The sequence below is a fragment of the Aythya marila genome (assembly GCF_965140915.1).
Source record: "Aythya marila genome assembly, chromosome: 33".
Taxonomy (NCBI): Eukaryota; Metazoa; Chordata; class Aves; order Anseriformes; family Anatidae; genus Aythya; species Aythya marila.
Window position 1 is genome coordinate 1051175 of NC_139074.1, and position 24700 is coordinate 1075874.

The 24700-nt window shown below is 48.6% G+C and overlaps 2 protein-coding genes across 3 annotated transcripts; one reads left to right on the forward strand and one right to left on the reverse strand.

The window, feature by feature from the left end:
* Positions 1 to 2470: 2470 nt before the first annotated feature.
* LOC309889176 (C-type lectin domain family 2 member B-like) lies at positions 2471 to 24689 on the reverse strand. Of its 2 annotated transcripts, none has more exons than XM_082781932.1 (5): positions 24554 to 24657; positions 4383 to 4493; positions 3859 to 4040; positions 3370 to 3473; positions 2471 to 3071 (listed from the first exon to the last, which is right to left on the reverse strand). In XM_082781932.1, the coding sequence occupies exons 1-5, from the start codon at positions 24639 to 24641 to the stop codon at positions 2930 to 2932; spliced, it is 627 nt and encodes a 208-aa protein (XP_082638058.1). In that variant the 5' UTR covers positions 24642 to 24657; the 3' UTR covers positions 2471 to 2929. The 2 variants fall into 2 exon arrangements, with proteins under 2 accessions (XP_082638058.1, XP_082638057.1); XM_082781931.1 differs by lacking the exons at positions 2471 to 3071; positions 3370 to 3473; positions 3859 to 4040; positions 4383 to 4493 and adding exons at positions 21782 to 22891; positions 23187 to 23290; positions 23665 to 23846; positions 24188 to 24298 and having other exon boundaries at positions 24554 to 24689.
* Positions 12034 to 14522, forward strand: LOC309889227 (uncharacterized protein; the record flags this gene model as incomplete). Its single annotated transcript, XM_082781988.1, has 6 exons — positions 12034 to 12107; positions 12415 to 12691; positions 13411 to 13500; positions 13787 to 13930; positions 14270 to 14424; positions 14502 to 14522. Exons 2-6 carry the CDS (start codon positions 12613 to 12615, stop codon positions 14520 to 14522), a joined length of 489 nt encoding a protein of 162 aa, XP_082638114.1. The 5' UTR covers positions 12034 to 12107; positions 12415 to 12612.
* Positions 24690 to 24700: the final 11 nt, after the last annotated feature.

The following is a 24700-nucleotide window of genomic DNA, read 5'->3' on the forward strand; positions in this document are numbered from 1 at the left end:
TAAATAGCAACAGGGTCCAGAGGCCAGGAAACCAAAATGCTCAGAGCTGCACCAGTGAAGTGCAAACCAGCGGTGCGAAAAGAGCTTCCTGCCACAGCTCACAGCCGTTCAATGCTCCTGTTTTATATTGGGTTTGTTATATAAGGAGTGGTAATTCGTGTCGAGAAAATGGTTGATATTAATAAAGAAGGGGGAGATGTGGAATTTGGCCATGGGGGTTTCAAAGCCCCGTGGTTGAGATAACATTAGACTCTTAACGATGAGGCCATCAGCAATATAAAAGAGTTTAGAGGGAACAAAGAAGGGTGATTCAGGAAACTCCATGCAGTCTCTGGTTTCTTATTCTCCAGATGGTTCTCTTGTTCTCCAGCTGTTAAGGCATGGAAGTTTCTGGGTGTTTGCTGTTGTTATATGCAAAATTGTTTGACCAATGAAAAGGTGTTTTGAAAAGAACTGCTGTGGAGACAAGGGTGTAAGAGGGGAGCCTGCCCTCAAGATAAAAAAGGCAACACGATGAAGTTATGTCATCAATAAAGAAGCAGGAAAAAGGAGTGAAAAGGAACAGGCTGGCAGAATGGAGACCAGGACAGGAACAGGCACATTGATTGCCTCATGAAGATGGGTTCGGCCAAACTCAGCAAACTGCTCAGAGAAGTTCGTACAGAAAGTCGCTGGAAACGGGCACACCGGAGCTGGGAAGAAGCAGAGAAGCAGAAGCAGAGAAGCTGAGAAGCTGAGAGAAGCAGACCCGTGCACACCTGGTGCCCAGGTGAGGGGCACAAGGTCCTCCTGCCTCCTCCAGTCTCACGGCCCACCCTTTTGTATCTTTTATTGTTTTACCTCAATTTTGTGTGGGACCAGACATATCCCCTTGATTTTGCTCGTTTTGCTGATCATCTCCATCCCCTGTGGGCCTCCGGGAGGAGGAGGCACCTCTCCACCTTCACCGTGCTCACCCTACCGTGTCCTCCTTGCAGTGGATGGGTGGGAAAAGCAGGCAGGAAAAATCTGGGAGGGGAGAGAGCTCGCTCCCCATTGCCTCTTGGCTGGTTTGAGCGAGACCTCGAGCACTTTTTGGAGTGTATCATGGCTCCATCTCCTGTCCAGGCCACGGGGGCTGCAAACTGTGCCCCCAGTCTTGGCAGCTTCTTGAGGACCAGTGCTACCAGGTTCCCAAGTCGACTGGGACTTGGATGGATGGTGAAAAAGACTGCGAAAGTCGGGGGTTCCATCTGGCCGTGCTCTGAAACACCACCGATATGGTAAGTACAGAGTGGAGAAGGCTTGAAAAGGATACAAAAGTCCTGGGTTTTGGTAGGTAGAGGGGCAAAAATAGCCCCGGAACTGCTGGGTGGCGTCAGGAGGCTTGGTAGCTCCAAGCAACTTCGTACTAAGGAGGGAACAGGGCTGAATCACCACCAAAAGGGCTTTGGAGGCCTCTTCCCACCTTTGGCATGGGAAGAAGGAGGGACACAGAGCTCAGGGGGAGCCTCTGGTGTCTCGGGCTCTGAATTTAAGCAATTTCCACCCACTGAGTGAGGCAGCACTCAAGGCACGGGGTGGTGTTTAGGGCCCATCTCTTTGAGGATGAACCAAATGGGTTCAAAAAGCCAGCTTTGCACCCCAACGAGCCTCTTGCTGAAGGCCCCTGGAAGCCAACACTCCTCTTCCATTTCCCAGGAGCACTTAAGTGAGATCATCCGCCGGGACAAGTTAACGGTGTGGATCGGATTAAATGCATCCAACTACGTATGGAAATGGGTGGACAACTCCTCCTTCGATGCCACCATGTGAGTACAGCTGCAACCCGTGGTGTGCAGAGAAACTTTGCTCCACTTCAGCCCCAAAATCTCCAATATTTGGTGTCCATGTCAGCTTTGTAATCCCCCAGAAAGGCTTTATAGCCCAAAAGTTGGCTGTACAGAGCACTGCAACCTAAGATCTCATCACACCTATGCAGCCAATGTGGTTTTAATGTCGTGGGCATGCTCCAGTGGAGGAAGGAGCCAGATGGTAGTGCAAGCACAGCAATCTGCACGCTCATCTAGGCAAGCCCACAGCAAGAAGCCATCTGGAGCCCAGTGAGACAGGCTGGGGGAGAAGCTCCCATTGCCCCCTCACCCAAGAGCAAAAGGAGCTGCTTTTTAGGGCTGACGGTTTTGGTTTGCAGGTTTGGTTCCCTTGGGAGTGTGGAGAACAGCTGCGTGACCTTCAGAGACAAGAAGCTGGATGTTGATGGCTGTGGGAGCGCCCACAAGTGGGTTTGCCAGACAAAACCCTTCCATCTCCTTTCAAAGACTGCAGGAGACAGAGAGCTGTGTGGTGCCCACCCCGAAAAGACCAGCCTGCAGGACGCTTGCTGCTAATATTTGGGGTGAAGCCAACCCTCCTTGTTACAGCTCTGCGAGTAATTTCAGGTTTTGAACGCGACCAAGCACAGCTGAGACTATCAGTGTATGGATGGGTGGAATTAGCATGCAGTTTATTTTTTTTTATTAAAAAAAGCATACCTATATGTACATACAGACTGCATTTGTTCCAATCATACCATATCCTCCTTCCAATAGGAAGTTTATAGTAAAAAAATAGCATGATTCCATAGCACATCAGATTCACAGCTTTCAAGTTCGTTATAGGTAAATAATTTATAATATAATAAATAAGTAAACAAATGATTAATATTAATTCATTATTAAGTAATGAATAATAAAAAACCGGTAAATGTAGAAAAAGAAAAGACAATATTCTGCTGTACAACAAGAGAGAAACAGGAATGTTGCTGACTTGGGTACAAAAGATTAACTGTAAACTCAAAAAGCGAAACTAGGTAATACTGTTGTGGCAAAAAGCAGATTTAAGTAACTTTTTACAAATTTTTGTGCTATGTAATCTTGTGGTCCTGGTACGAGCTATATGGTTATGGGATCTTTTATTCGGAGTAAATCTTTTGCCTCCACTTGACGTAGTTGTTGGGCTTGCTGCAGATCCAGTATTTCTCCGTGTGGCAGAGGGCTGAGCTGATCATCTCCTGGTTTAGGTAAGCACAAGGGCCACCTCCCCACACCTCAAACCTGCAACACAGACACACTCAGGAGTGAGTAAAAGGGAAATAAGTAGGAAAACTACCCTAAAAACTGGAAGAAAACCTGGGGTTTCCTCTCCTGGGAAGGTCAGAAGGGGCAGTGTTCAATGTTTAACAGGGGTTCAGAGTACAGCATCCTTGGTCCGCACCAAGCCTCCCATGGAAAACCAGCGGTGCGGTGGCAGGAGAAGGTCCCCGTCCCAAAAGAGGCCATCCCAGACCCTATAAGAACTCCTGCCCTAATTGCCAACCCAAAGTACCCAACCCCAGCAGGCAGAGAGACTGACCAGTTGTTGAAGGCTGTGCCATTGGTCCACCTCGGCTGGCCATCGTCTTCCTTGTGTAGCCCGAACCAGTGGTTTGCTTGGCCCTTGTAGCGCTTGATGAAAGCCTTTAGAGAAAAAAGAAAAAAAAATAAGGTTTAGGTGATGCTGCCTTCCTAAAACACAACTCAGACAAGTTCTGCCTCCAGCCTGCAGAGCACCCTGCAATAGGAAGGTGATTTAATACGAGAGATGTGAATATTCTTCAATTTCACAGAAAAAGGAAGCCCCTTGAGGGCAAAGCTCAGGACAGCACCCATCTAGACATAGCGAGGGAGTTTTAGAGAAAATAATGTGATATTGCTCATGCCCCAGCCCAGGCTGGTGCTTTCCCCAGGGCATCTTCTCCTGGCTTTGTCAGTGGGTGATATTTGGGGGGAAAATGGGATTTTGGTCTGGTCCCACACATTTTCCACACCAGAGCCGGCATTGGGACTCGTGCCCAGTTCTCACCAGTTCCTCCAGGCTGTCTATGGAGGTCAGGGAGGCTTCCATGGCCTTGCACTTCTCCAAGCTGGTTTTCCAGTTGCTTTCATTCTCTGAGAAATAGTAGCACTTGCTGTGGAAGCCGATCCACATGGCTGGACACACGTCGGAGAATTGGGGATGTGATGAGCGAGACTGCTGCTGCACAACTGTAAAAGGAGAAAACCGAGCAGGTGAGATGCATGGACAGCCACAGAAAAAAAAAAAAAAAAAAAAAAAAAAAAAGGCAGAAAAATAGCATTTTTTTAATTATATGTATTCCCCTCCAGCAAATGTAGGGTGGTTGGAATGCACCAAAATTGGGCACCTGCTTGGAAAGGCTGAGTAGAGCCTGGTTGAGGGGACAAAAGGGGGTGCCTCATGAAGCAGGCTCAGTGCTATGCTTGGAGGGCTTCTCATCCTGCTGGGAAAACCCTGGAATTCCCCACTCCATCCCTGAAACAAGTTTCTGGCCAATCTCCCTGCCGTGGGGATGCTCCAGTGGGACTCACCAACCAAGACCACCAGCAGAACGAGGACAAGGACACTCAGCACCACACACAACGGAGCCAGGAACTTTTGTCCACAATGACATTTCCTTCCCATCCCATGGGGGCTGGAGCCTGGTGGAGAAGAGAGCAGGAGATGTGGGCTGGGTCTTTCCACCCCCCATTTGCCCTTTTTCTGCTGGATCCACGGTTGATCCTATAACCCTCCCCCTTGGGATAGGAGCTCCCTTCTTTGAGGTCCTCCAGGTGATTCAGAGGTGGCTACATGGTAAAATTCAGAGTCTGTCCTCCCCCCACCAAAACACCCTGCCTGGTGCCCATCCCACCAGTGCCCCACTGGAGCCAGATCTCGCTTTCCCCCAGCATTACCCCATTTGCATTGTTTTTCTGCATCTCTTGGAGGGTTCGGCACTTCTTCTTGGTCAGGGTGAGTTTTTCCTTGGGCTCTTTTCCCCATGGCTGGCAAGGAAATGTCGGGTCTCACTGATCACATCCACACATCCAGGGCTGTCTCAGCAACTGGCTGACCACGCTGTGATAGCAAGGAGAGGGTTGAGTGTTGGGGGGCCAGCAAAGCCCCCCGGGTCTGAGGACTTGTGGGGATCTGGAGGGGACATGGGGAAACCGTGGTTGGGGAGAGGGCTTGTGGTCTGCTGGAGGGGAATGGCGGAAGGGTGAAAGAATGGGAGAAAAGAAAGAAAAGATGAAGAAAGAAAGAGAAGGGAAAAAAAGGAAAGAAAAGGAGAAAAGGAAAGAGAAGGAGAAAAGAGAAAGACAGAAGTTTAAACTGACTTTAAATGCTAAAATAAATTAAAAGTGTACCACCCATTAGGGTTCAAAACTCAAAGGGAGTTGAGCTGTTTGTGACAGAACACCCTCCCCCAGCTGGCTTCAGCCCAGCAAGCAAGCAAGAATCTGAATTTGGAAAAGAAGCACAGGAGGTAATAAGCCAGCATTTGTTTGTGCTGACATTCTTGGCTTGCAGCCATTCCGTATCTCAGTTTCCCCTGCAACGATAACAGGGTGAGCCGTCTGCTGTCCAAACAGAGCAGCTCTTGCGCCACAGAACTTGTCACTGTTGTTGGGAAATAATTAACAAGGAAAGATTTTGTTTCCAAAACAGCCTTCATCCACATTGCAAACTTTTAGGAATAAGCTCCTAAGGAGGAGAAAAGTTTTGGTTTTGAGTGAATACAGCAGCACGCAAGGAAAAATTGCATGAGGAACTTTCAGTGCTAGGGGTTGTGCTGGGAAATAGTGTTTTCAAAGAAGTTTTAGGATTGAATTTGGCAGGGGGGAATAAACAGTGGTAATATGAGTGGGCTGCAGGTTCCCCAGACTCCGTACGACAAAGCCTGGCTTGGCTTCAGATTTGGCTTGCACACTGGGGAGCCTGCTCCAGTGTGCAACCACCCTCTCGGTGGAGAACCTCTTTGTGATGTCCAGCCTGAACTTCCCCTGCCTCAGCTTAATGCCGTTCCCGCGGGTCCTATCACTGGTGATTATGGAGAATAGGTCACCTGCCTCTCCACTTTCCCCTTGCAAGGAAGTTGTAGACTGCAATGAGAGCTGCACACAGTACTCGAGGTGAAGCTGCACTGGTAGAGTAGAGCGGGACAATCACTTCCCTCGACTAGCAATGCGACTAGCTTGTACCCAGGTTTCATCCCTCTTCCTCTCCCAGTCTTCTTTTTTTGCCGCAGCTCCACCCAGATTATTAATTCTACTGATTAATATTATTTTTTGCTTCTTTTCACCTTTATTCTTCTTTTCATTCCCTAGCAGAAGCAGCAATAAAGCCAGATGAAAAGGAACAATTTGGGCAATGTGTTTTTTTTTTTTTGATCTATTCACAGAAACACATGGGTGGTGTGGAAGCTCACTGGGGGCACATTTTTGGCATTAAAGAAAGGGAGAGAACAAGAGGAGACACAAACAGAAAAAGAAAAGTGAGAAAGAGACAGAGGGTAGAAAAATGGGAGAGGGCAAAGGAACATAAAAAAATCTTGGAGAAAAAAAAAAAGAAGGAAAGAAGATGGAAACCCCTCCTGACTGGCTGCTGCTTCCCTCCCCATTTCAGCCCCTAGCCGAGCGTTCCTTACTCAGCCGGCCCCAAATTTTGCTGCTCGCACGTGGACTTACCTTAAGAGCAGTGTGTCTACTCCTGGTGTCTTATGTCTTGCTTGTGCTGCAATTCAATGAATGAGAGGAGTAGCTACTCCTAGTGCAGGAAGTGTTAAAGAGATAAAGAGGGTGAAAAAACTGGAGAGGACAAAGGAATAAAAAAATCTTAAAAAAAAAAATAAAAAGAAAGAAGATGGAGACCCGCCCTGGCTGGCTGCTCCTTCCCTCCCCATTTCAGCCCCGAGCCGAGCGTTCCTTGCTCAGCTGGCCCCAAATTTAGGTTCTCAGATGTGGACTTACCCCAGCAGCACTCTGCCTAGTCCTGGCGTCTTATGTAAGTCATCCTGTTCCTGCGCAGTAACAGTGCGGGAGGTGGAGCACTCAGCCTGATGACAACTGAGGTAGTAGGAGTGCCTGTGTGGGAATAGAAATATTGTGCAGAGTACAAGGAAGGAATGTGGTACTGAGATATGCTTACAGTGACAAGAAAGCTTAGCAGGCGACCTTGGACCTTGTAAAATGCAGACACCAGACTCCATAGGGCAATTAGGTGAAAATTGCAGTGTTAAGTCAAGTCAGACAAGTGAAGAAACATTACCACTTCAAACAGCAAAAATGTCAAAAGAAATCTGAAGTTTAACGGGCTGGCAACTGAAGGTCTTGCATTGTTTGTGAAGCAACAGATAGATTGTGAACCTGGATTACCCACTCAGTGGGGAAACTGACCCTTTGGCCAGTTTGGGTCACCTGTCCTGGGTCTGTCCCCTCCCAGCTCCTGCTGCACCCCCAGCCTGCCTGTTGACAGGACAGAGCAAGAAGCTGAGACATCCTTGGCTTAGTATAAGCACTGCTCTGCAACAATTAAAACATCGGGGTGTTACCAGCACTCTTCTCATCCTAAGCCAAAACATAGCGTTCTACCAGCTACTAGGAAGAAAATTAACTCTGTTCTAACTAAAACCAGGACAACAATACAATACAAGATTTTTCTGTCTGAGCTACTTTGCAAAGGTTTGCATGAAAAGTGGGGGGCCAAAGTAATGTGGCTTTGACTCATCTCTTCCTAGGGCAAAACTGAGGTTTCTGAAGGTGTTTGTGGTCTGGTGGGCTGCTCAAAATAATCTTTTGTCCCCTCAAAATAAGATTATCTTTTTGTTTGTTTGTTTGTTTCCTTGTGGGTGCAGAGGGCAAAGGGGAGATGGGGCGAGGATGACTCCCAGGAGATCGAGATGATTTTTCCCCTTTGGGATGGGCAAACTCACAGTTGGGGGCTCAGAAAGGGGAGCCTGTCTCCATCTGTTGTGGGTTTACGTGGCAGGGTTTCGGTAGCAGGACTCCACGTCCCAAAGGATATCAAGCATAATAATTCATGTCAAGAAGTTGGTTGATATTAATAAAGAAGGGGGAGATATGGAATTTGGCCATGGCAGTCAGAAAGCCCCGTGGTTGATGATAACATCAGACTCTTAAGGATGAGGCCATCAGGAATATAAAAGAGTTTAGAGGGAACAAAGAAGGGTGATTCAGGAGACTCCATGCAGTCTCAGGCTTCTTGTTCTCCAGCTGGTTTCTTGTTCTCCAGCCAGCCATTAAGGCATGGAAGTTGCTGGGTGTTTGCTGTTGTTATATGCAAAGTTGTTTGACCAATGAAAAGTTGTTTTGAAAAGAACTGCTGTGGAGACAAGGGTATAAGAGGGGAGCCTGTCCTCAAGATGAAAAAGGCAACAGGATGTGATGAAGTTATGTTATCAATAAAAAAGCAGAAAGAAGGAGTGAAAAGGAGCAGGCTGGCAGAATGGAGACCAGGACTGGAACAGGCACATTGATAAGCAGCTGCGCATTATGGGGAGTCATACGTCCTTAGGAACAAAGACTGTCCTGGTAACCTTACAGCTTATTCTCCTTCTTAACAATCGGACAGTTTATGAGCCTGAAACAGGGGACCAAACTGAGGTCAAGGTGTGGGACTCTGCAACTAAAAACGACAAGGTTGCAGTGGAATTGCTCGGCACCTGGCGAGCAATCTCTGAGGCCTTAAAGAGCCATTTGGGGCCACAGTCAAAAATGTGTGGTTTGCCAGACAGTGAGGGAGCTGCAGGCTCCTTTACTGATCCAACTGCTACGCCATGGGCCCCTCTGCTGCTACTGCCATCAAAGGCTTTTGCTGTTCTGCTCCCTGTTGACCTGAACGTGCCTTTTGATCCAGGAACTATTGACCTTCAAAAGGAGATGGATATGCTTTTCTTCGATCCGGGAAGAATGGGATACATAAGGACTGAAGACCGAGTTGCTTGACAACTTAAAGCGAGACATATTGTTCAAAAGGAATGGAAAATGGAGACTTGTTTGTAATCAAGAAAAGGAATGGAAAATGGAGACTGTTGAGTCATGGAACTTAAAGGATTGTTTGTTACCTTTTCTGATTGCACATATGTATAGCTGTACTCAGATTTAGTATGTAAAAGACATGTTCTATATATTTAAAATGTTTGATGTTCGCGGGTATGTGTTGGTGGAGCGTAGACTCCCCGCACACCCAGCACTGTTTACTTGCCTTTTACAAATATTCTTTTATAAACATTACGTAATTCAAATCGAGTTGTGTCTTCATTTATAACACTTGCTATCTGGCAAACCATACTTTTATGACTGTGGCCCCGCATGGCTCTTTAAGGCCTCAGTGATTGCTCAACAGGTGACCAGCTATCTCACCGCAACCCTTTCGTTTTTAGTTGCAGAGTCCTACACCTTGACCTCTTTCAGGCTCATAAACTGTCCGATTTTTAAGAAGGAGAATAAGCTGTAAGGTTACCAGGACAGTCTTTGTTTCTAAGGACGTTTCTTTATTTCTTTCATTTCTTTGTTTCTTTATAACAGATCCGATATGGACAGGTGTGCTGAGGGAGGGAAGATGAAACTATTCGGGCAGCAAAGAGTTAAAGAGTGGGCGTGATCACTGAGCAAGAAAACTACAACATTTTGGGGAAACGAAATGGCAGAGGGGGTGTGGAAGAAGTGGCTAAGTGCATTTGTGTGCCCTTGTCTAGTTTCACTTAAGATATTCAAAGAATCAATCATCAAGGCGGGAAAAGACCCCCAAAATGGAGGCCCACCCATCCCCCTCCCACCAATGTCACCCCCTAAACCATGTCCCCAAGCACCACGTCCAACCTTTCCCTGAACACCCCCAGGGACGGTGACTCCACCACCTCCCTGGGCAACCCGTCCCAGTGCCTAACCATACTTTCTGAGAAGTGTCTCCAAATTTCCAACCTCAACCTCCCCTGGCACTACTTGGGGCTGTTCCTTCAGGTCCTATCACTAGTTATCTGTGAGAAGGGGCTGACCCCCTGCTCCCACACCTTCCTTTCAGGTAGCTGTAGGGAGCCATAAGGTCTCCCTGCCCAATTCCCCAACCTGTTGTGGTCTCCCAGTACCGACCCCTGAGGGACTCCACTAGGTACAGGCCTCCAACTTGACTTTTATCTTTAAAGCTAGAGCAGCGTCTCTTCACACTTGGGTTTGAAAGAGCACCTTTAGGTTGGCCACAGACTGGTGAAAACATCCCTTTTATGGAGAAAAAAAGAGTTTTTGAACGTGCTGGGTGGCAGCTTTATAGCGGGTTTGCTCCCTGCAAGTGTAAATGAATTTTGCCCGGCTCAATTCCCCTACTCCCTGCCCTTTGCAAACCCGAAGCTCAATTTTAATCCGCTGATTTTTGAAGTTTTCCAGAATTGGGACCCATGCCTGGAGGGAGCTTTGGCTCAGCTGGGGCGAAGCCTTCGTGATCCAGAGCAGGAGTAGTCATTGTGTGTTGCTCCCTCTACCGGAGAAAATAAGGTGATGATAATGTGTTTTGGGTTGGGAAAGGTTGTGTTTGAGGTGGTCGAATAAAAAGGGGGTTTATAGGTTAGTTTTGGGCAGCTCCAGCCCCAAAAGAGAGGGGGTGAAGCAGGAAAGAGGGGACGGGCTACTGGGATGGACCAAGCTCTGGGTTTTGGGTGAAGGATGGAGTTTGGAAGAGGAACCTATTTACAAAAAAAAAAAAAATCAAACACAGTGGATGCAAAATCATTTGAACCAAAATTTTGGGTGTTGCAAGGACGCCTAAAAATCCCCAACATGAATTTGTACAGACACAAAACGTAGGCAAAGGACAATGGGATGGACGCATCCTTTCCGCTGTGCCCTGGGATCCCCATTTGGGGCTGTCTGGTAGAGAATGATGATTTCTCGTCTGCTTTATTTGACCAAAAAATAACCTGCAGAGCAAAGCCACATCCTCCAGTACCTCACAGAGCAGGAGGGAGAGCAGGGCGCTGCTGCTACAGGAGGAAACCTCAGGGCTTCAGTTGTTTTCCCCAGCCTAAGAGGGGACAAGAAGGGTCTGGGGGATCCATGCCACGATGATGGGAGCCGTCACCCAGTTGGCATTGGTTGGTGTGTGAAGGTGTTTTGGATTTGGGGATGGGCTGCAGGAAAAGTGGGAAAAGTTGCAGGTGTTTCACCCATTTCTTCCCCTGGAGCATTTCTTCAGCTGGTTCACCACCACCAACCACAGAGGCTTGTGCAAGCCCTTCTCCACAAAAAGCTTCTCTCAGTCATTAATTCCACCAATTTTTGTCCTCTCCACCCCAAACAGAGGAGACGTTTCCACCACTTTGCTCTGCAACCCTTGTACTCTTTGCTCTGGAGCAATAGTTGGGGTGGAGAGGCTGTGATGTGAGCTCAGATATCTCAAACCTGAATTTAGTTGATAAATCCAGTGAGGTTCATTGACAAAATAATGACATCCAACCTTCTTAATGAGGTGGCTCTTCACTGCCCATATTCCCAAAGACTTTTGGTGGAGAAATTTGTGGAAAACGGAAGTTTTGCGCCTCCAAAGCCTCAGCCATCTAAGGGAAGGAAGATGATGGGGGTGATGTTTGGGGTGAAGCATCTCTTCATGCTTGCCCACGATTTGTGAGAATATAAATTAAAATAAAATGAATGAAGGTGCTAAACTATGGGGTGAAAAGGAGCAAAAATAAATCAGAGGAAACAGGGATGCTAGGACTTAAAAACCAGAATCATAGAATATTAAATTAAAATGAAAAATAAAAATAGGAAGGAAATTTCATCCTGGCGTGGACTTCTTGCTGCTGCAAATTTCTTGTGCATGAAAAGAAATTCGCCTGGGGGTTGTTTAAAAGAGAAAGTGCAGAATCCAAGAGAAAACAAGAAAATTCAAAAGCCCAGAGGCAGGAAGGGCTGTAGACAGGGAAGTTTGGGATTTGGTGGCTTAAAAATTAAATGAAGACACAAAACATTATGAGGTGTTAATCTGTTAACTCTTGTCGTGGATGAGGTTCTGAAAAGGTGCTAAACCACCCGCTGCTGCTGTCAAGGGAACAGTTTTGCAGCACTTTTGCAAAAAATGTTAGGGAGGGAGCAGCCGTGCAGATTCTACCTTAAAATCTATTTCATTTTATTTATTTTTGCTAAAATCCCCATCCCTTACACCTGTCCCTGGCTTGCAGAGGTGCTGGAGGCAAAGGGGCTGAGCGCTGGTGGCTTCTGCTTCTTCTTCCCCCCTCCAAGGTTTTACCCTCACCTCCAAAGGTGGGAAAGGGAGAGGTACTGATTATTAAGTGGAATTTTGGGGATAATTGCATGGAAAAGGGCATTATGCTCCTCTCCCCAGCTTGGTGCCAAGGTGCAGAAACCTCTGTGCAAGAAGAAAATTGCAATACAAACATGATAATAAATGAGATGAAAGCCCTGCCCTGACCCCGCTCTCCTGGAGAAGAAGGGGTTGCTATTGCTTTTTTAATGCTTTTGATTTTGATATTTCTTTTTGCTATATACATATATTTTTTTCAAGTTTTATGCTAACTAAATAAAATGTCCTTCCCTTTGCACCTCTCAGAGGCTGCTTCGCTTTCGGAAACCGCTTTTTGTGGGCGGCCTCAGCAGGTTGGGGAGCAGAGGGCAGCAGGCGAGGCTCAGACACCCAGCGCCGCTTCACCCAGCTTTACCTCCAGGAAAAAAAATATATATAAAATAATAATAATTTCCTTTTTCTGCCCCTGCACCTGGCTCTGCTGCTCCTTGGGGACTGCTGGTGATGGCGCTGACAACGGTTTACACCGACCTGGAGTTGCCACCGGGTCCCAGAGGCATCCCACAGCTCCCAAAGCCTCCCGGTGAGTGGATTTGCTTCGTACCCATGGGTGCTGGGGTCCCTTTGGGCTTTGGCCCTATATCTTTTGGGGGAGGTGGGCTGGACGCCCTACAAACGGTGCTGGTGCTGTCCCTGGTGCCACCCCGGAGCTGCTGGGCCCTAGCAGGGGGGGAAACACAGTGAGAAAAAGTTTTCTTTCCGGCCCAAATCCTCATTTTCCTTGAGGATGTTTGCCGTCCACCTCCGCTACGGGGCAGAGCAGCTGCACAAGCAGATTTCTTTCCCCAAATCTCTCAGAAACGAGGAGGGTAGTGTGCTGCAAGGAGAATTTCCCCGAGGACACCGCTACCTGCAGAGCTTTTGCACGCTCCCCTTTCTCACCTAGCTCGAGGGCTTCTGCAAGCGGGCTGCAACCGAGCAGCAATTGTGGCTTTGAGCACCCCAAGGCTTCATTTTGTGCCCTTCCCTTGAGCCAGGACCCTCCCAAGCCCCCTCCCAGGTGCAGCACGGGGTGTAGAGGAGCTGAGCTGCTGTTCATCCACTCGGCCAAGCGAGGGAGGCAAGCGTGGGTGGTTTTTTGCTTCTCAGCTCCCCTCCAAGCCACCTTACAGGATGCCGGGGGGGAGGGGGGGGGGACAGATATGACTGTCGCCATGACGTGGACACCAAATTGAAAGGTGTTAAAACAGGGCAGGGACGGTGATGATGTGGTTTTCGCTCCCAGCATGGGTCCCGTTGCAGGACGCTGGTGGTACTGGGTGATACTGGGAGCTGGATTGCTTGGGGCCACCTTCTTGGCAAACATTGTGCTGAGGCTACTGCAGCGACACGGTGAGTGGCGGGGTGTCAGGGTGTGTGGGGGGGAAACAAATCAAATCCCCCCCACAAAAGCCATGGCAGCTCTGTATTACACCTGTATTTAGAGAACATCTCCTGAGCCCACGAGGCAGTTTTTTTATTGTTTGTTTGTTTTGTGGGTTTGATGCCTGTGCTGCCACAAATCCCTGCTCCCTTTGGCAGCACCTTGCTCCATCCCATGCTGAGGGTGGCTCCACACAAGGGTTTCACCCCATCGCTTGCATCCTGGGGTCAAATCCATCCTGCCCCCCAATTTCAGATGGAAACAGCCTCAATCCCACTGGCTCATGCTCCTGGGAATCCTGCCTGGGCAAGGACACCCCCAGCTCCAACTGCTCCCTGAACTACTTCCAGCTGGGGCTCAGAGAGCGGCTGTGCGAGGCCGAGAGCCACCAGGCACCAGGTAGCCCACGCTGCTATGGGGGTGTTGGCTTGCTTTGGGCCCCTCCACGCAGAAAACGGGGCCCAACAGCGAGGGAAAGCCCCCCTGGACTCCCCATCCTGCTGCTTTCCCTCCGTGTTGTCACCGTTATCCTTCCCCTCTCCATGCACCCCTCTTTGTACCTTCAACCTCTGCTCCTATCCCTCCAACCCCAGCTTTTCCCTCAGTTCTCATAAAGATTTTTCTCCTAAAAAACAAAACAAAACAAAACAGGGGGTTGAGAAAAGCTTGGGAGGGTCCTGGGGAGGGGTCTCCCAGCTTTGCCCCTTACCCAGCTCACGTCCCCAACCCCTGCCCCAGGTGCTGAGGGCTGCTGGCTCTGCCCTGCGGGCTGGCAGCTCTTCGCCACCAAATGCTACTGGGTTTCTGCAAAAACCCTGTCCTGGGAAGAGGCAGGACGTTACTGCAAGGACAGGAGGGCAGAGCTGGCGATGCCCAAAAGCGTGGAGGAGAAGGTAAAGGACCAAAGAGAAAGCATCACGACCCCAATTGGATTTTTTTTTGTAGCTGATGCTGCCTGCCCAAATTGCAGAGACAATTCGGGGAAAAATAAATAATAATAAAGAGGGGGGAAATAATAAAATAATACAATAATAATAGGAGGGGGAGAAAATAGGGATGGAGGGGGGTAAAAAGGGGAGAATGGGAAGAAAAGGAAGTGAAGGGGGCGGGAAAGAGAGAGGGGGAAGAAAAGGGAGAGAAGGAGGGAAGAAAAGGGGGAGAAAAAGAGGATAAGGGGGAAAGGGGGATAAGGTGGGAAAAAGAGGGAGAGTGGGGGAAAAAAGGGGGGGGTGAAAAAGGGTGGAGGAGGAAATGGGGAGGAGGGGAAAATGGGGAGAGGGGGGAAAACGGGGGAGAAGGGGGGAAAAGGGAGAGAAAGGGGGGGGGAAAGAGGGAGAAGGGGTCTGCTTCCTCCTCCCCTAGGACTTCACTGGGGCCGTGAGAAAAGAAACAACGGGGAGCTGGACGGGGCTCAGCACCATCCCAACTCAGGGCGAGGAGTGGACGTGGATGGATGGATCCCCTTTGCAGGATGATTTGTGAGTTGTTCCCGAGCCCCGTGCAAAAACCCCATCCCAGGAGAAATTTGGGTTGCTCGCCCCACTTCCTTGACAGCAAACTCCCCCCAGAATCCTTCCAGAGCTGGTGGGGAACAAATGAAATTTGGGCAATGCGGGCCCGCAGCCCCAGCTTCTCAGACAGGAGAGGAAGAAGTGATCAAAGCGTTTTTCCTGAGTATTTTCCCTGTAATTTCAGGCAGGGAAATTACAAGTGGTTAAAAAGGAGATGCCCCAGTCTGGGATATTTTGCAGCTGGGGTCCTGCTGTAGCCACATTGACTTTGATATCCAAAAAAAAAAAAAAAAAAAATAGATGTTTCGGGAAAGATAAATATTTATTACACAAAGCAGAGGGCTTTTCCTCTGAAGAGATGAAATGTTGCTGCTGGAAGCAGCATCCAAGCGCTTTCTGTTGGGCTGATTAAAATCATGCTTATGGTGCTCCCCAGGCTGCAGGTGATGGGGGAAAGGAAGGCGAATGCCTGTGCGGCGATATTGAAGGGGCAGCTCCGCTCCCACTCGTGCAGCACGCCGTTGCATTGGATTTGCCAGAAAGAGGCCACTAAGATTTAAGCACAGCTTCGCCCGAGGGAGCCACGACAAGGCACAAACGGGATGGGACACGGCACCGGGATGCCAAAAAGCAGCTCCAGAGCTTCGAGGCTGGTGGCTTCTCCCAGCTCTGCTTCTTTCCTCCACTTTCCCTTTGTCCTCCTACCTCTGAATCCTGAAAAAAAGGGCATCAAGCCCTCAACCTTCAGAGTGCTGGAAAAATGTTTTTTCCAAACCTTTTGGATATTCCCAAGTCTCTCTGCAACTACCGCAAAGACACGAGTGGCTGAAAGATCCTTTGGTCCCAGAGCTCCACGCTGTTGTTTCGAGGAGTTTCTACTTCTGCAAGCTGAAGTTAAAATAAATTAAGACATTTCTTTAAATAATGCACTGTCAGGAACCCTACACAAAGGGGTTTAATGACAGCAGCTTTCTCTTCGTCATCTTCACGGCGTAAATTCGGAGGCGACTCCAGGATGCAGGAGGATGCTGCAGGGGGGCAGCTCAGGGCTCTCCTCCAACTATGCTCCCCCAGTCATGGACATCGATAGTAATAGCATGGACATTGATAGTAATAGACTTAAAGGATTGTTTGTTACCTTTTCTGATTGTACATATGTATAGCCGTACTCAGGTTTGGTATGTAAAAGCAATGTTCTGCATATCTAGAAAGTTTGATGTTCTTTTGTGCGTGTTGGTAGAGCATAGACTCCGCACGCACCCAGCGCTGTTTTCTTACCTTTTATAAATATTATTAAATTCAGATTGAGTTGAGACTTCATTTATAACAACAGCAAAGTTTTCCAAATTCTGGCAAGTCTTTTACAAACAGTCCTTTAAGTTTATTACTATTAATGTGCATGACTGGGGGAGCATAGTAGGAGTTGATAATCCTGGTTGAAGTGCTCCCATGTCTTCTATGACTTCATTAAATTCTCTCAGATAATATAACACTCTCCATTTTCCATTCCTTTTCTTGATTACAAGAAGGCCTGCGATGGCAGTAGCTGAAAGACGGTGACAAGGAAGAGTCACCAACATTCATCCCTATGACCCACAGCAACCAGCACCAGGAGACACTGTGCAAGCGCAGATTCGGGGAGCATATCGAAATGACTTCTTGAACTAATTTTAATATGAAGCAGGAACAGGTCATGCATATGTATAGGCTCATTGTGAAATGTCATGCGTATGTAACTCCTTACTGCTTATAACCATAGCAATTTGCCGTGCCACTTGCGAAAGACTTTGGTGGGACTAGCACCATTCTGCCCAGCGCTAAATAAACATACCTACTTTACAATCTCACTGCTTGTGGAGTCTGTTTTCCGCAATTCACAGCACCACGCTGGGTTCGGTCACACCCTTTCTCCCCCCCCCCCCCCCCAGGATGGGGGAGAGTATCAGAAAAAAAATGAAGCCTGTGGATTGAGATAGACATGGTTTATTAGGACAGAAAAGAAAGGAAAAGAATAATAATAATGGCAATTGTACTACTACTGAAATCTTTAACAAATGAAAGAAAAATTTAGGAAGCCTGCTCTGGCTGGCTGCCCCTTCCCTCCCAATTTCAGTCCCTAGCCGAGCATTGCTTGCTCAGCCAGCCCCCAGTTTTGCTGCTTAGATGTGGATTTACCCTAAGAGCAGTATTTTGAGTCCTGGTGTGTTTTGTCTTCTTGATTGCACAGAGATTTAATGAGTCGGGGGGAAGCACAGCAGCACGGATCATATGGTCCCGTGTGTCAGCTGTTGCCTTTAACGAATCCCTGCCATGACTGCACAGATGAACACACTCATGTTATGTATGGAAATGAAAGAGAGAAAGAGAGAGAGGGAGAAAGAGAGAGAGAGAGAGGGAGAGAGAGAGAGAGAGAGAGAGAGAGAGAGAGAAAGAAAGAAAGAAAGAAAGAAAGAAAGAAAGAAAGAAAGAAAGAAAGAAAGAAAGAAAGAAAGAAAGAAAGAAAGAAAGAAAGAAAGAAAGAAAGAAAGAAAGAAAGAAAGAAAGAAAGAAAAGCTCAAATCACTCAAAAGCTTGCTGTTTGGAGTTCTCTTAATGATATTATCCTGGTGCTAAAAGAGGAAGAGGAGCAAATCTCCATTACTTTTGTTGAAGAAACCCTGTTCACAGGACGATTTTTAACACCCCTCCGGAGCGGGGGCAGGGGCGGGGAAGGAATAATGGCAAAAGCTCCGGATGCTGCATTTTTTTCTCAGCTGGGCTGATGAATCTTCCCTGCAAAGAGAGGGGTGCAGACATGTGGCTTCAGCTTCCCTCTTCTTGACACAAAACTGGTATTTTTGAGGCTCTTTGAGGTTTGGTTGGTTGCAGGATGCAGATCCTTTAGGATGCATATTCTTTAGGGTGCATGTCCAAATAGTCTTTTTTCCCCTCAAAACAGAATTATCTTTCTTTTTTTTTTTTTTTTTTTTTTTTTTCCAATGAAAATCCTGGAAGAACACAGCCAGAAAGCTGTGCACAGGCAGGGGCTGAGCAAAGGTTTCTGCCAGTGCCTGGCAGAACACTGATGACAGGATTAAATGCTGGAGTTATTAAAAAACAAACAAAAACCAACCAACTTTCTTATCTGCTTTCAAGGACATCTGCCTTTCTTACTGGAATCACAAAGAAGCAGTGCCTTGTGCACATCAAAGGAATTTAGCTGGGCCCACACCAGAATGGGGTAAAACAATAAAAGACAAAAGCCCTTTTTTTGGCCATGAGATAGCATAAGACCCAAGTCTGCCTCTATCTTCTCATTAGGGATGTAATTTACAGGACGGGCCGTGAGCCTGGGGGACACAGGAGGATCCGGTGCCTCTCACCCGGGCACCAGGCTAGGGTGTTGGTGACCCCAAAAGCTTTCAGGGGCGTGGAATGGCCTTGAGCTGTGGCAGGAAGCTCCAGCCCCGCCACTGGTTTGCACTTCAGCGTTGCAGCTCTGAGCATTTTGGTTTCCTGTCCTCCGGACTCCATCATGTCCCCTCCACCCGCTGCGTGTCCTCCTGCCATGGAGGGTGAGGATGGCTACATGGCCTTGGACAGGCGATGCAAGCGGGATGCTGCGGAGAGGCCGGGACCCCTCCGGGATGCAGGTAGCGGGGTCCGATCCTCCGTCCCCACCACGGCTTTGTGGTGGCGAGAGGATACCCCGGGTGGCGATTGCTTGGCGGGGGGAAGAAGCGGGGTGCAAGAAGCAGCTCTTGGGGTCCCAGAGAGTCGCTCAAGCTGGGGAAACTGAGAGGAGGCTTGGGGGGGACGCTTGTCTGTGATAAGCTCAGTATCGTGGAATAAAAATGGTTTTGCACCAGAACTGGGAACATGAGAAAGCAGAGGAAGTACCAGAGAGGTGGTTCCGTTGTTCCATGAGGGCTGGAGATGGATGAAGTATGAGAAAAGAGAGAGAAAGGAAGCATTTTTAGGACTTCTGCTGTACAGTACTCCCTTGCACGGCAAAGTGCTCGGCAGTACACCCCCATTTTCTAGAGCCATAAATTTGGTGTAACTGGGAAGCTACAGCTCAGCTTCTCCCCGTCCCCTCCAAGTTCCTGATGGCTTTGCTGTAGCGAAAGCTGCCCCACGGCAAGCAGCAAGACCCTTGTAAGGAGGGTCCTGGGGTGGGAGAAGCAGAAGGAAGGTTGTGATCATTGGGTTTTCACTTGTGTTTTTTTTTTTTTGTTTGTTTGTTTGTTTGTCTTTTGGTTTATGTGCAGGTAGCAAACGATCTGTCAAGATCTGCTCAAAGAGAGGGGCTCTAAAAAAATTATTATTTTTATATTGTATTTATTATTTTTTATTTATTTATTTTATATTATTTTATATCAATCTATTTCTTTTTGTTGTATTTAAATTTTAATTTACAAGAAAGTGCTTTCTGAATAAAACCACGGACTCTTTCAGCTCCTACCACATGCCCACGGTGTCACGGAGTCCTTCTGAAACTGAGTGTGCTGATCATCGTGGTGCTGCTGGTGCTGCTGGCGGTGCTCATTGTGCTGGGTGAGTAAAAAGCACTCATAAACACGTCCAAAACCCAAGCGACCATGAGGGACTTTTTTATTTTATTTCTTTTTCGCCAAGGGGTGTTCAGGGTTTTATCCTAGTGACCATCTCCATTTGGATGGGGACAATTTTGCCCCACAAGATGCATCCGACAAGAGTAAATCCCCTCTGAAACAAACAAAGAAACACAAAAACAACAAAAAAATTGCTTTTAAGGCAAGAGTGGAGAACACAAGAAACATTTTTATGCTTCTGCAAAAGTTGGGTATAGTCATGACCACAAAGGGAGCTTGCAAAATAGCCTGGAGAACCCAACTCAGCCCTGCTCGGTTTTCACGACGTTGCCCTCAAACAGCCTCAGTCTCACCCCAAAATTTTGCCTCCAAGTTTTTCAGAAGACGCCGACTCCTCCCAACGCTCTGCAAAACAAGAGTGAGGCCACGGGAAGGAGCAGGACAGAGGAGTGCGTGATCCCCTCCCTGCTGCGCTACTTCTGCCGCTGGAACGGCTCCGCAGGTAACCCCTTCCCCAGGGGGGTCCCTGGGGTGGGATGGGTGCCCCCAGGGGGCTGCAAGCCCGGCTCGGTGTCAATGAGCATGGTGAGGAAGAGCTCGTTTTGCTGATCATCTCCATCCTCTGTGGGCCTCTGGGAGGAGGAGGCACCTCTCCACCTTCCCCGTGCTCACCCCACCGTGTCCTCCTTGCGGTGGATGGGTGGGAAAAGTGGGCAGGAAAAATTTGGGAGGGGAGAGAGCTCCCTCCCCAGTGCCTCTTGGCTGGTTTAAGCGAGACCTTGAGCACATTTTGGGGTGTCTCACGGCTCCATCTCCTCTCCAGACCATGGGGGCTGCAAGCTGTGCCCCCCGTCTTGGCAGCTTTTTGGGGACCAGTGCTACCAGGTTTCCAAATCGACTGGGACTTGGATGGATGGAGAAAAAGACTGCAAAAGTCGGGGGTCCCATCTGGCCGTGTTCCGAAACACCGCCGATATGGTAAGTGCAGAGTGGAGAAGGCTTGAAAAGGACCCAAAAGTCCTGGGTTTTGGTAGGTAGGGGGGCAAAAACTGCCCCGGAGCTGCTGGTTGGTGGCACGAGACTTGGCAGCTCCAAGCCACTTCATACTAAGGAGGTAACAGGGCTGAATCACCACCAAAAGGGCTTTGGAGGCCTCTTCCCACCTTTGGCATGGGAAGAAGGAGGGACACAGAGCTCAGGGGGAGCCTCTGGTGTCTCGGGCTCTGAATTTAAGCAATTTCCTCCCACTGAGTGAGGCAGCACCCAAGGCACAGGTGGTGTTTAGGGCCCATCTCTTTGAGGATGAACCAAATGGGTTCAAAAAGCCAGCTTTGCACCCCAACGAGCCTCTTGCTGAAGGCCCCTGGAAGCCACCACTCCTCTCCCATTCACCAGGAGCACTTAAATGAAGGGATCCAGCAGGACAGCAAGGAGAAGCGACTGGTGTGGATCGGATTAAAGGCATCCAACTACGTATGGAAATGGGTGGACAACTCCTCCTTCGATGCCACCACGTGAGTACAGCTGCAACCCATGGTGTGCGGAGCAGCTTTGCTCCTATTCAGCCCCAATATCTTCAATATTTGGTATCTGCGACAGCTTTTTAATCCCCCCGAATGGCTTTATAGCCCAACAGTTGGCTGTACGAAGCACTATAACCCAACATCTAATCATGCCTACGCAGCCAACGTGGTTTTAATGCCCTGGGCATGCTCCAGTGGAGGAAGGAGCCAGATGGTAGTGCAAGCACAGCAATCTGCACGCGCATCTGGGCAAGCCCGCAGGAAGAAGCCTCCTGGAGCCCAGTGAGACAGGCTGGGGGAGAAGCTCCCGTTGCCCCCTCTCCCGAGAGCAAAAGGAGCTGCTTTTGAGTGCTGACGGTTTTGGTTTGCAGGTTCGGTTCCCTTGGGAGGACGGAGAACGGCTGCGTGACCTTCAGAGTAAACAAGCTGGAGGTCGATGGCTGTGGGAGCAACCACAAGTGGGTTTGCCAGACAGAACCCTTCCATCTCCTTTCAAAGACTGCAGGAGACAGAGACCTGTGTGGTGCCCACCCCGAAAAGACCAGCCTGCAGGATGCTTGCTGCTAATATTTGGGGTGAAGCCAACCCTCCTTGTTACAGCTCTGCGAGGAATTTCGGGGTTTGAACCCGACCAAGCCCAGCTGAGACTATCAGTGTATGGACTGGTGAAATTAGCATGTGGTTTATTTTTTTTTTATTAAAAAAAGCATACCTATATGTACACACAGACTGTATTTGTTGCATTCTTGCTTTGTCCTCCTTCCAACAGAAAATGTATAGTAAAAAAATAGCATAATTCCATAGCACATCAGATTTGTCGGTTACAGATCTAGTATTAAAAACATACAGGTTTACTCAAATTCATGCCATGTGACTAAGAGCACATAAAATAAAAATAAAATAAAATAAAATGCTTCTTAAACCCAAACAGGCTTGCTGCAGTGACTGCTTCCCTGGGGAGCCTGTTCCAGTGTGCAACCACCCTCTCGGTGAAGAACCTCTTCCTGATGGCCAGCCTGAACTTCCCCTGCCTCAGCTTGACACCATTCCGCAGGTCCTATCCCTGGTCACTAAAGAGAAGAGATCGGCGCCTGTCCCTCCACTCCACCTCAGGAGGAAGCTGTAGGCCATGATGAGGTCTGCCATCAGCCTCCTCTTTTTGAGGCTGAACAAGTCAAGCCCCCTTAGCAGCTCCTCATACGTCTTCCCCTCTGGGCCCTTCACCATCTCTGTGGCTCTTCTCTGGACACTCTCCAACACTTTAATGTCCTTCTTGTGCTGTGGTGCCCAAAACTGCACACAGTACTCGAAGGGGAGGCCGGCCCAGCGCAGAGCAGAGCGGGACAATCAACTGCCTTGACTGATTAGTGATATAGTGCTTGATGCACCCCAGGGTATGGTTGGCCCTCCTGGCTGACAGGGCAGACTGCTGGCTCATATTCATTCACCTTGCTATCAGCTAAAACTCCCACATCCCTCTTGTTGCTGTACAGCACAGAAGATTGACTGAGCCTGCAAGAATCTGAGCAGAAAATAAATTCTAATAATGTTGCTGCAAAAAAGCAGATTTAAGTAAGTTTTTTACCACCTTTTGTGCTAGTTTTGGCATAAGCATTATGTTTATGGAATCTTTATTCGGAGTAAATCTTTTGCCTCCACTCGGCGTAGTTGTTGGGCTTGCTGCAGATCCAGTATTTCTCCTTTTGGCAGAGGGCTGAGCTGATCTTCTCCTGGTTTAGGCACGCACAAGGGCCACCTCCCCGCACCTCAAACCTGCAATGCAGATACACTCAGGAGTGAGCAGAAAAGAAAGTAGGAAAACTACCCTAAAAACTGGAAGGAAAGCTGGGGTTTCCTCTCCTGGGAAGGTCGGAAGGGGCAGCATTCAAGGTTTAATAGGGGTTCAGAGCGCAGCATCCTTGGTCCGCACCAAGCCTCCCATGGAAAACCAGCGGTGCGGTGGCAGGTGAAGGTCCCCGTCCCAAACGAGGCCATCCCAGACCCTGTAAGAACTCCTGCCCTAATTGCCAACCCAAAGTACCCAACCCCAGCAGGCAGAGAGACTGACCAGTTGTTGAAGGCTGTGCCGTTGGTCCACCTCCACTGGCCGTTGACATCCTCGTGCAGCCCAAACCAGTGGTTTGCTTGGCCCTTGTAGCGCTTGATGAAAGCCTTTAGAGAAAACAAACAAACAAAAAAAAAGGGTTTAGGTTGTTCTTTCTTCCTAAAACACAACCTCCACCTCCAGCCTGCAGAGCACCTTGCAATAGGAAGGTGATTTGATAGATGTGAATATTCTACAATTTCACAGAAAAAGGAAACCCCTTGAGGGCAAAGCTTAGGACAGGACCCAGCTGGATGTAGGGAGGGAGTTTTGGAGAAAATAACGTGATATTGCTCATGCCCCAGCCCAGGCTGGTGCTTTCCCCAGGGCATCTTCTCCTGGCTTTGGAAGTGGGTGAAATATGGGGGAAAATAGGTTTTTGTTCTTGACCCACACATTTTCCACACCAGAGCCGGCATTGGGACTCGTGCCCAGTTCTCACCAGTTCCTCCTGGCTGTCTATGGAGGTCAGGGAGGCTTCCATGGCCTTGCACTTCTCCAAGCTGGTTTTCCAGTTGCTTTCATTCTCTGAGAAATAGTAGCACTTGCTGTGGAAGCCGATCCATTTGTCTGGGCACACGTGGGAGAATTGGGGATGTGATGAGCGAGACTGCTGCTGCACAACTGTAAAAGGAGAAAACCGAGCAGGTGAGATGCACGGAAAGCCACAAAAAAAAAAAAAAAAAAAAAAAAAAAAAAAGAAGAAAAATAGCATTTTTTTAATTATATGTATTCCCCTCCAGCAAATGTAGGGGGGTTGGGATGCACCAAAATGGGACACCTGCTTGGAAAGGCTGAGTAGAGCCTGGTTGAGGGGCCAAAAGGGGGTGCCCCATGAAGCAGGCTCAGTGCTATGCTTGGAGGGCTTCTTATCCTGCTGGGAAAACCCTGGAATTCCCCACACCATCCCTGAAACAAGTTCCTGGCCCATCTCCCTGCCGTGGGGATGCTCCGGTGGGACTCACCAATCAAGGCCACCAGCAGAATGAGGACAAGGACACTCAGCACCACACACAGCGGAGTCAGGAGCTTGTGTACACGACGACATTTATTTTCCATCCCATGGGGGCTGGAGTCTGGTGGAGAAGAGAGCAAGAGATGTGGGCTGGGTCTTTCCACCCCCTATTTGCCCTTTTTCTGCTGGATCCACGGTTGATCCTATAACCCTCCCCCTTGGGATAGGAGCTCCCTTCTTTGAGGTCCTCCAGGTGATTCAGAGGTGGCTACATGGTAAAATTCAGAGTCTGTCCTCCCCCCACCAAAACACCCTGCCTGGTGCCCATCCCACCAGTGCCCCACTGGAGCCAGATCTCGCCTTCCCCCAGCATTACCCCATTTAGATTGATTTTCTTCATCTCTTGGAGGGTTCAGCACTTTTTCTTGGTCGGGGTGAGTTTTTTCTTGGTCTCCTTTCCCCATGGCTGGCAAGGAAATGTTGGGTCTCACTGATCACATCCACATATCCAGTACTCTCGCAG

Bases quoted from the DNA above. Each gene is read 5' to 3' on its own strand.
- LOC309889176 (XM_082781932.1), bottom strand. From the start codon at position 24,641: ATGGGGAAAGGAGACCAAGAAAAAACTCACCCCGACCAAGAAAAAGTG. The intron at 4,494-24,553 runs GTAATGCTGGGG...CTTCTCCACCAG, and splicing joins AGAAAATCAATCTAAATGGG to GCTCCAGCCCCCATGGGATG. The intron at 4,041-4,382 runs GTGAGTCCCACT...CTCCTTTTACAG, and splicing joins TCTGCTGGTGGTCTTGGTTG to TTGTGCAGCAGCAGTCTCGC.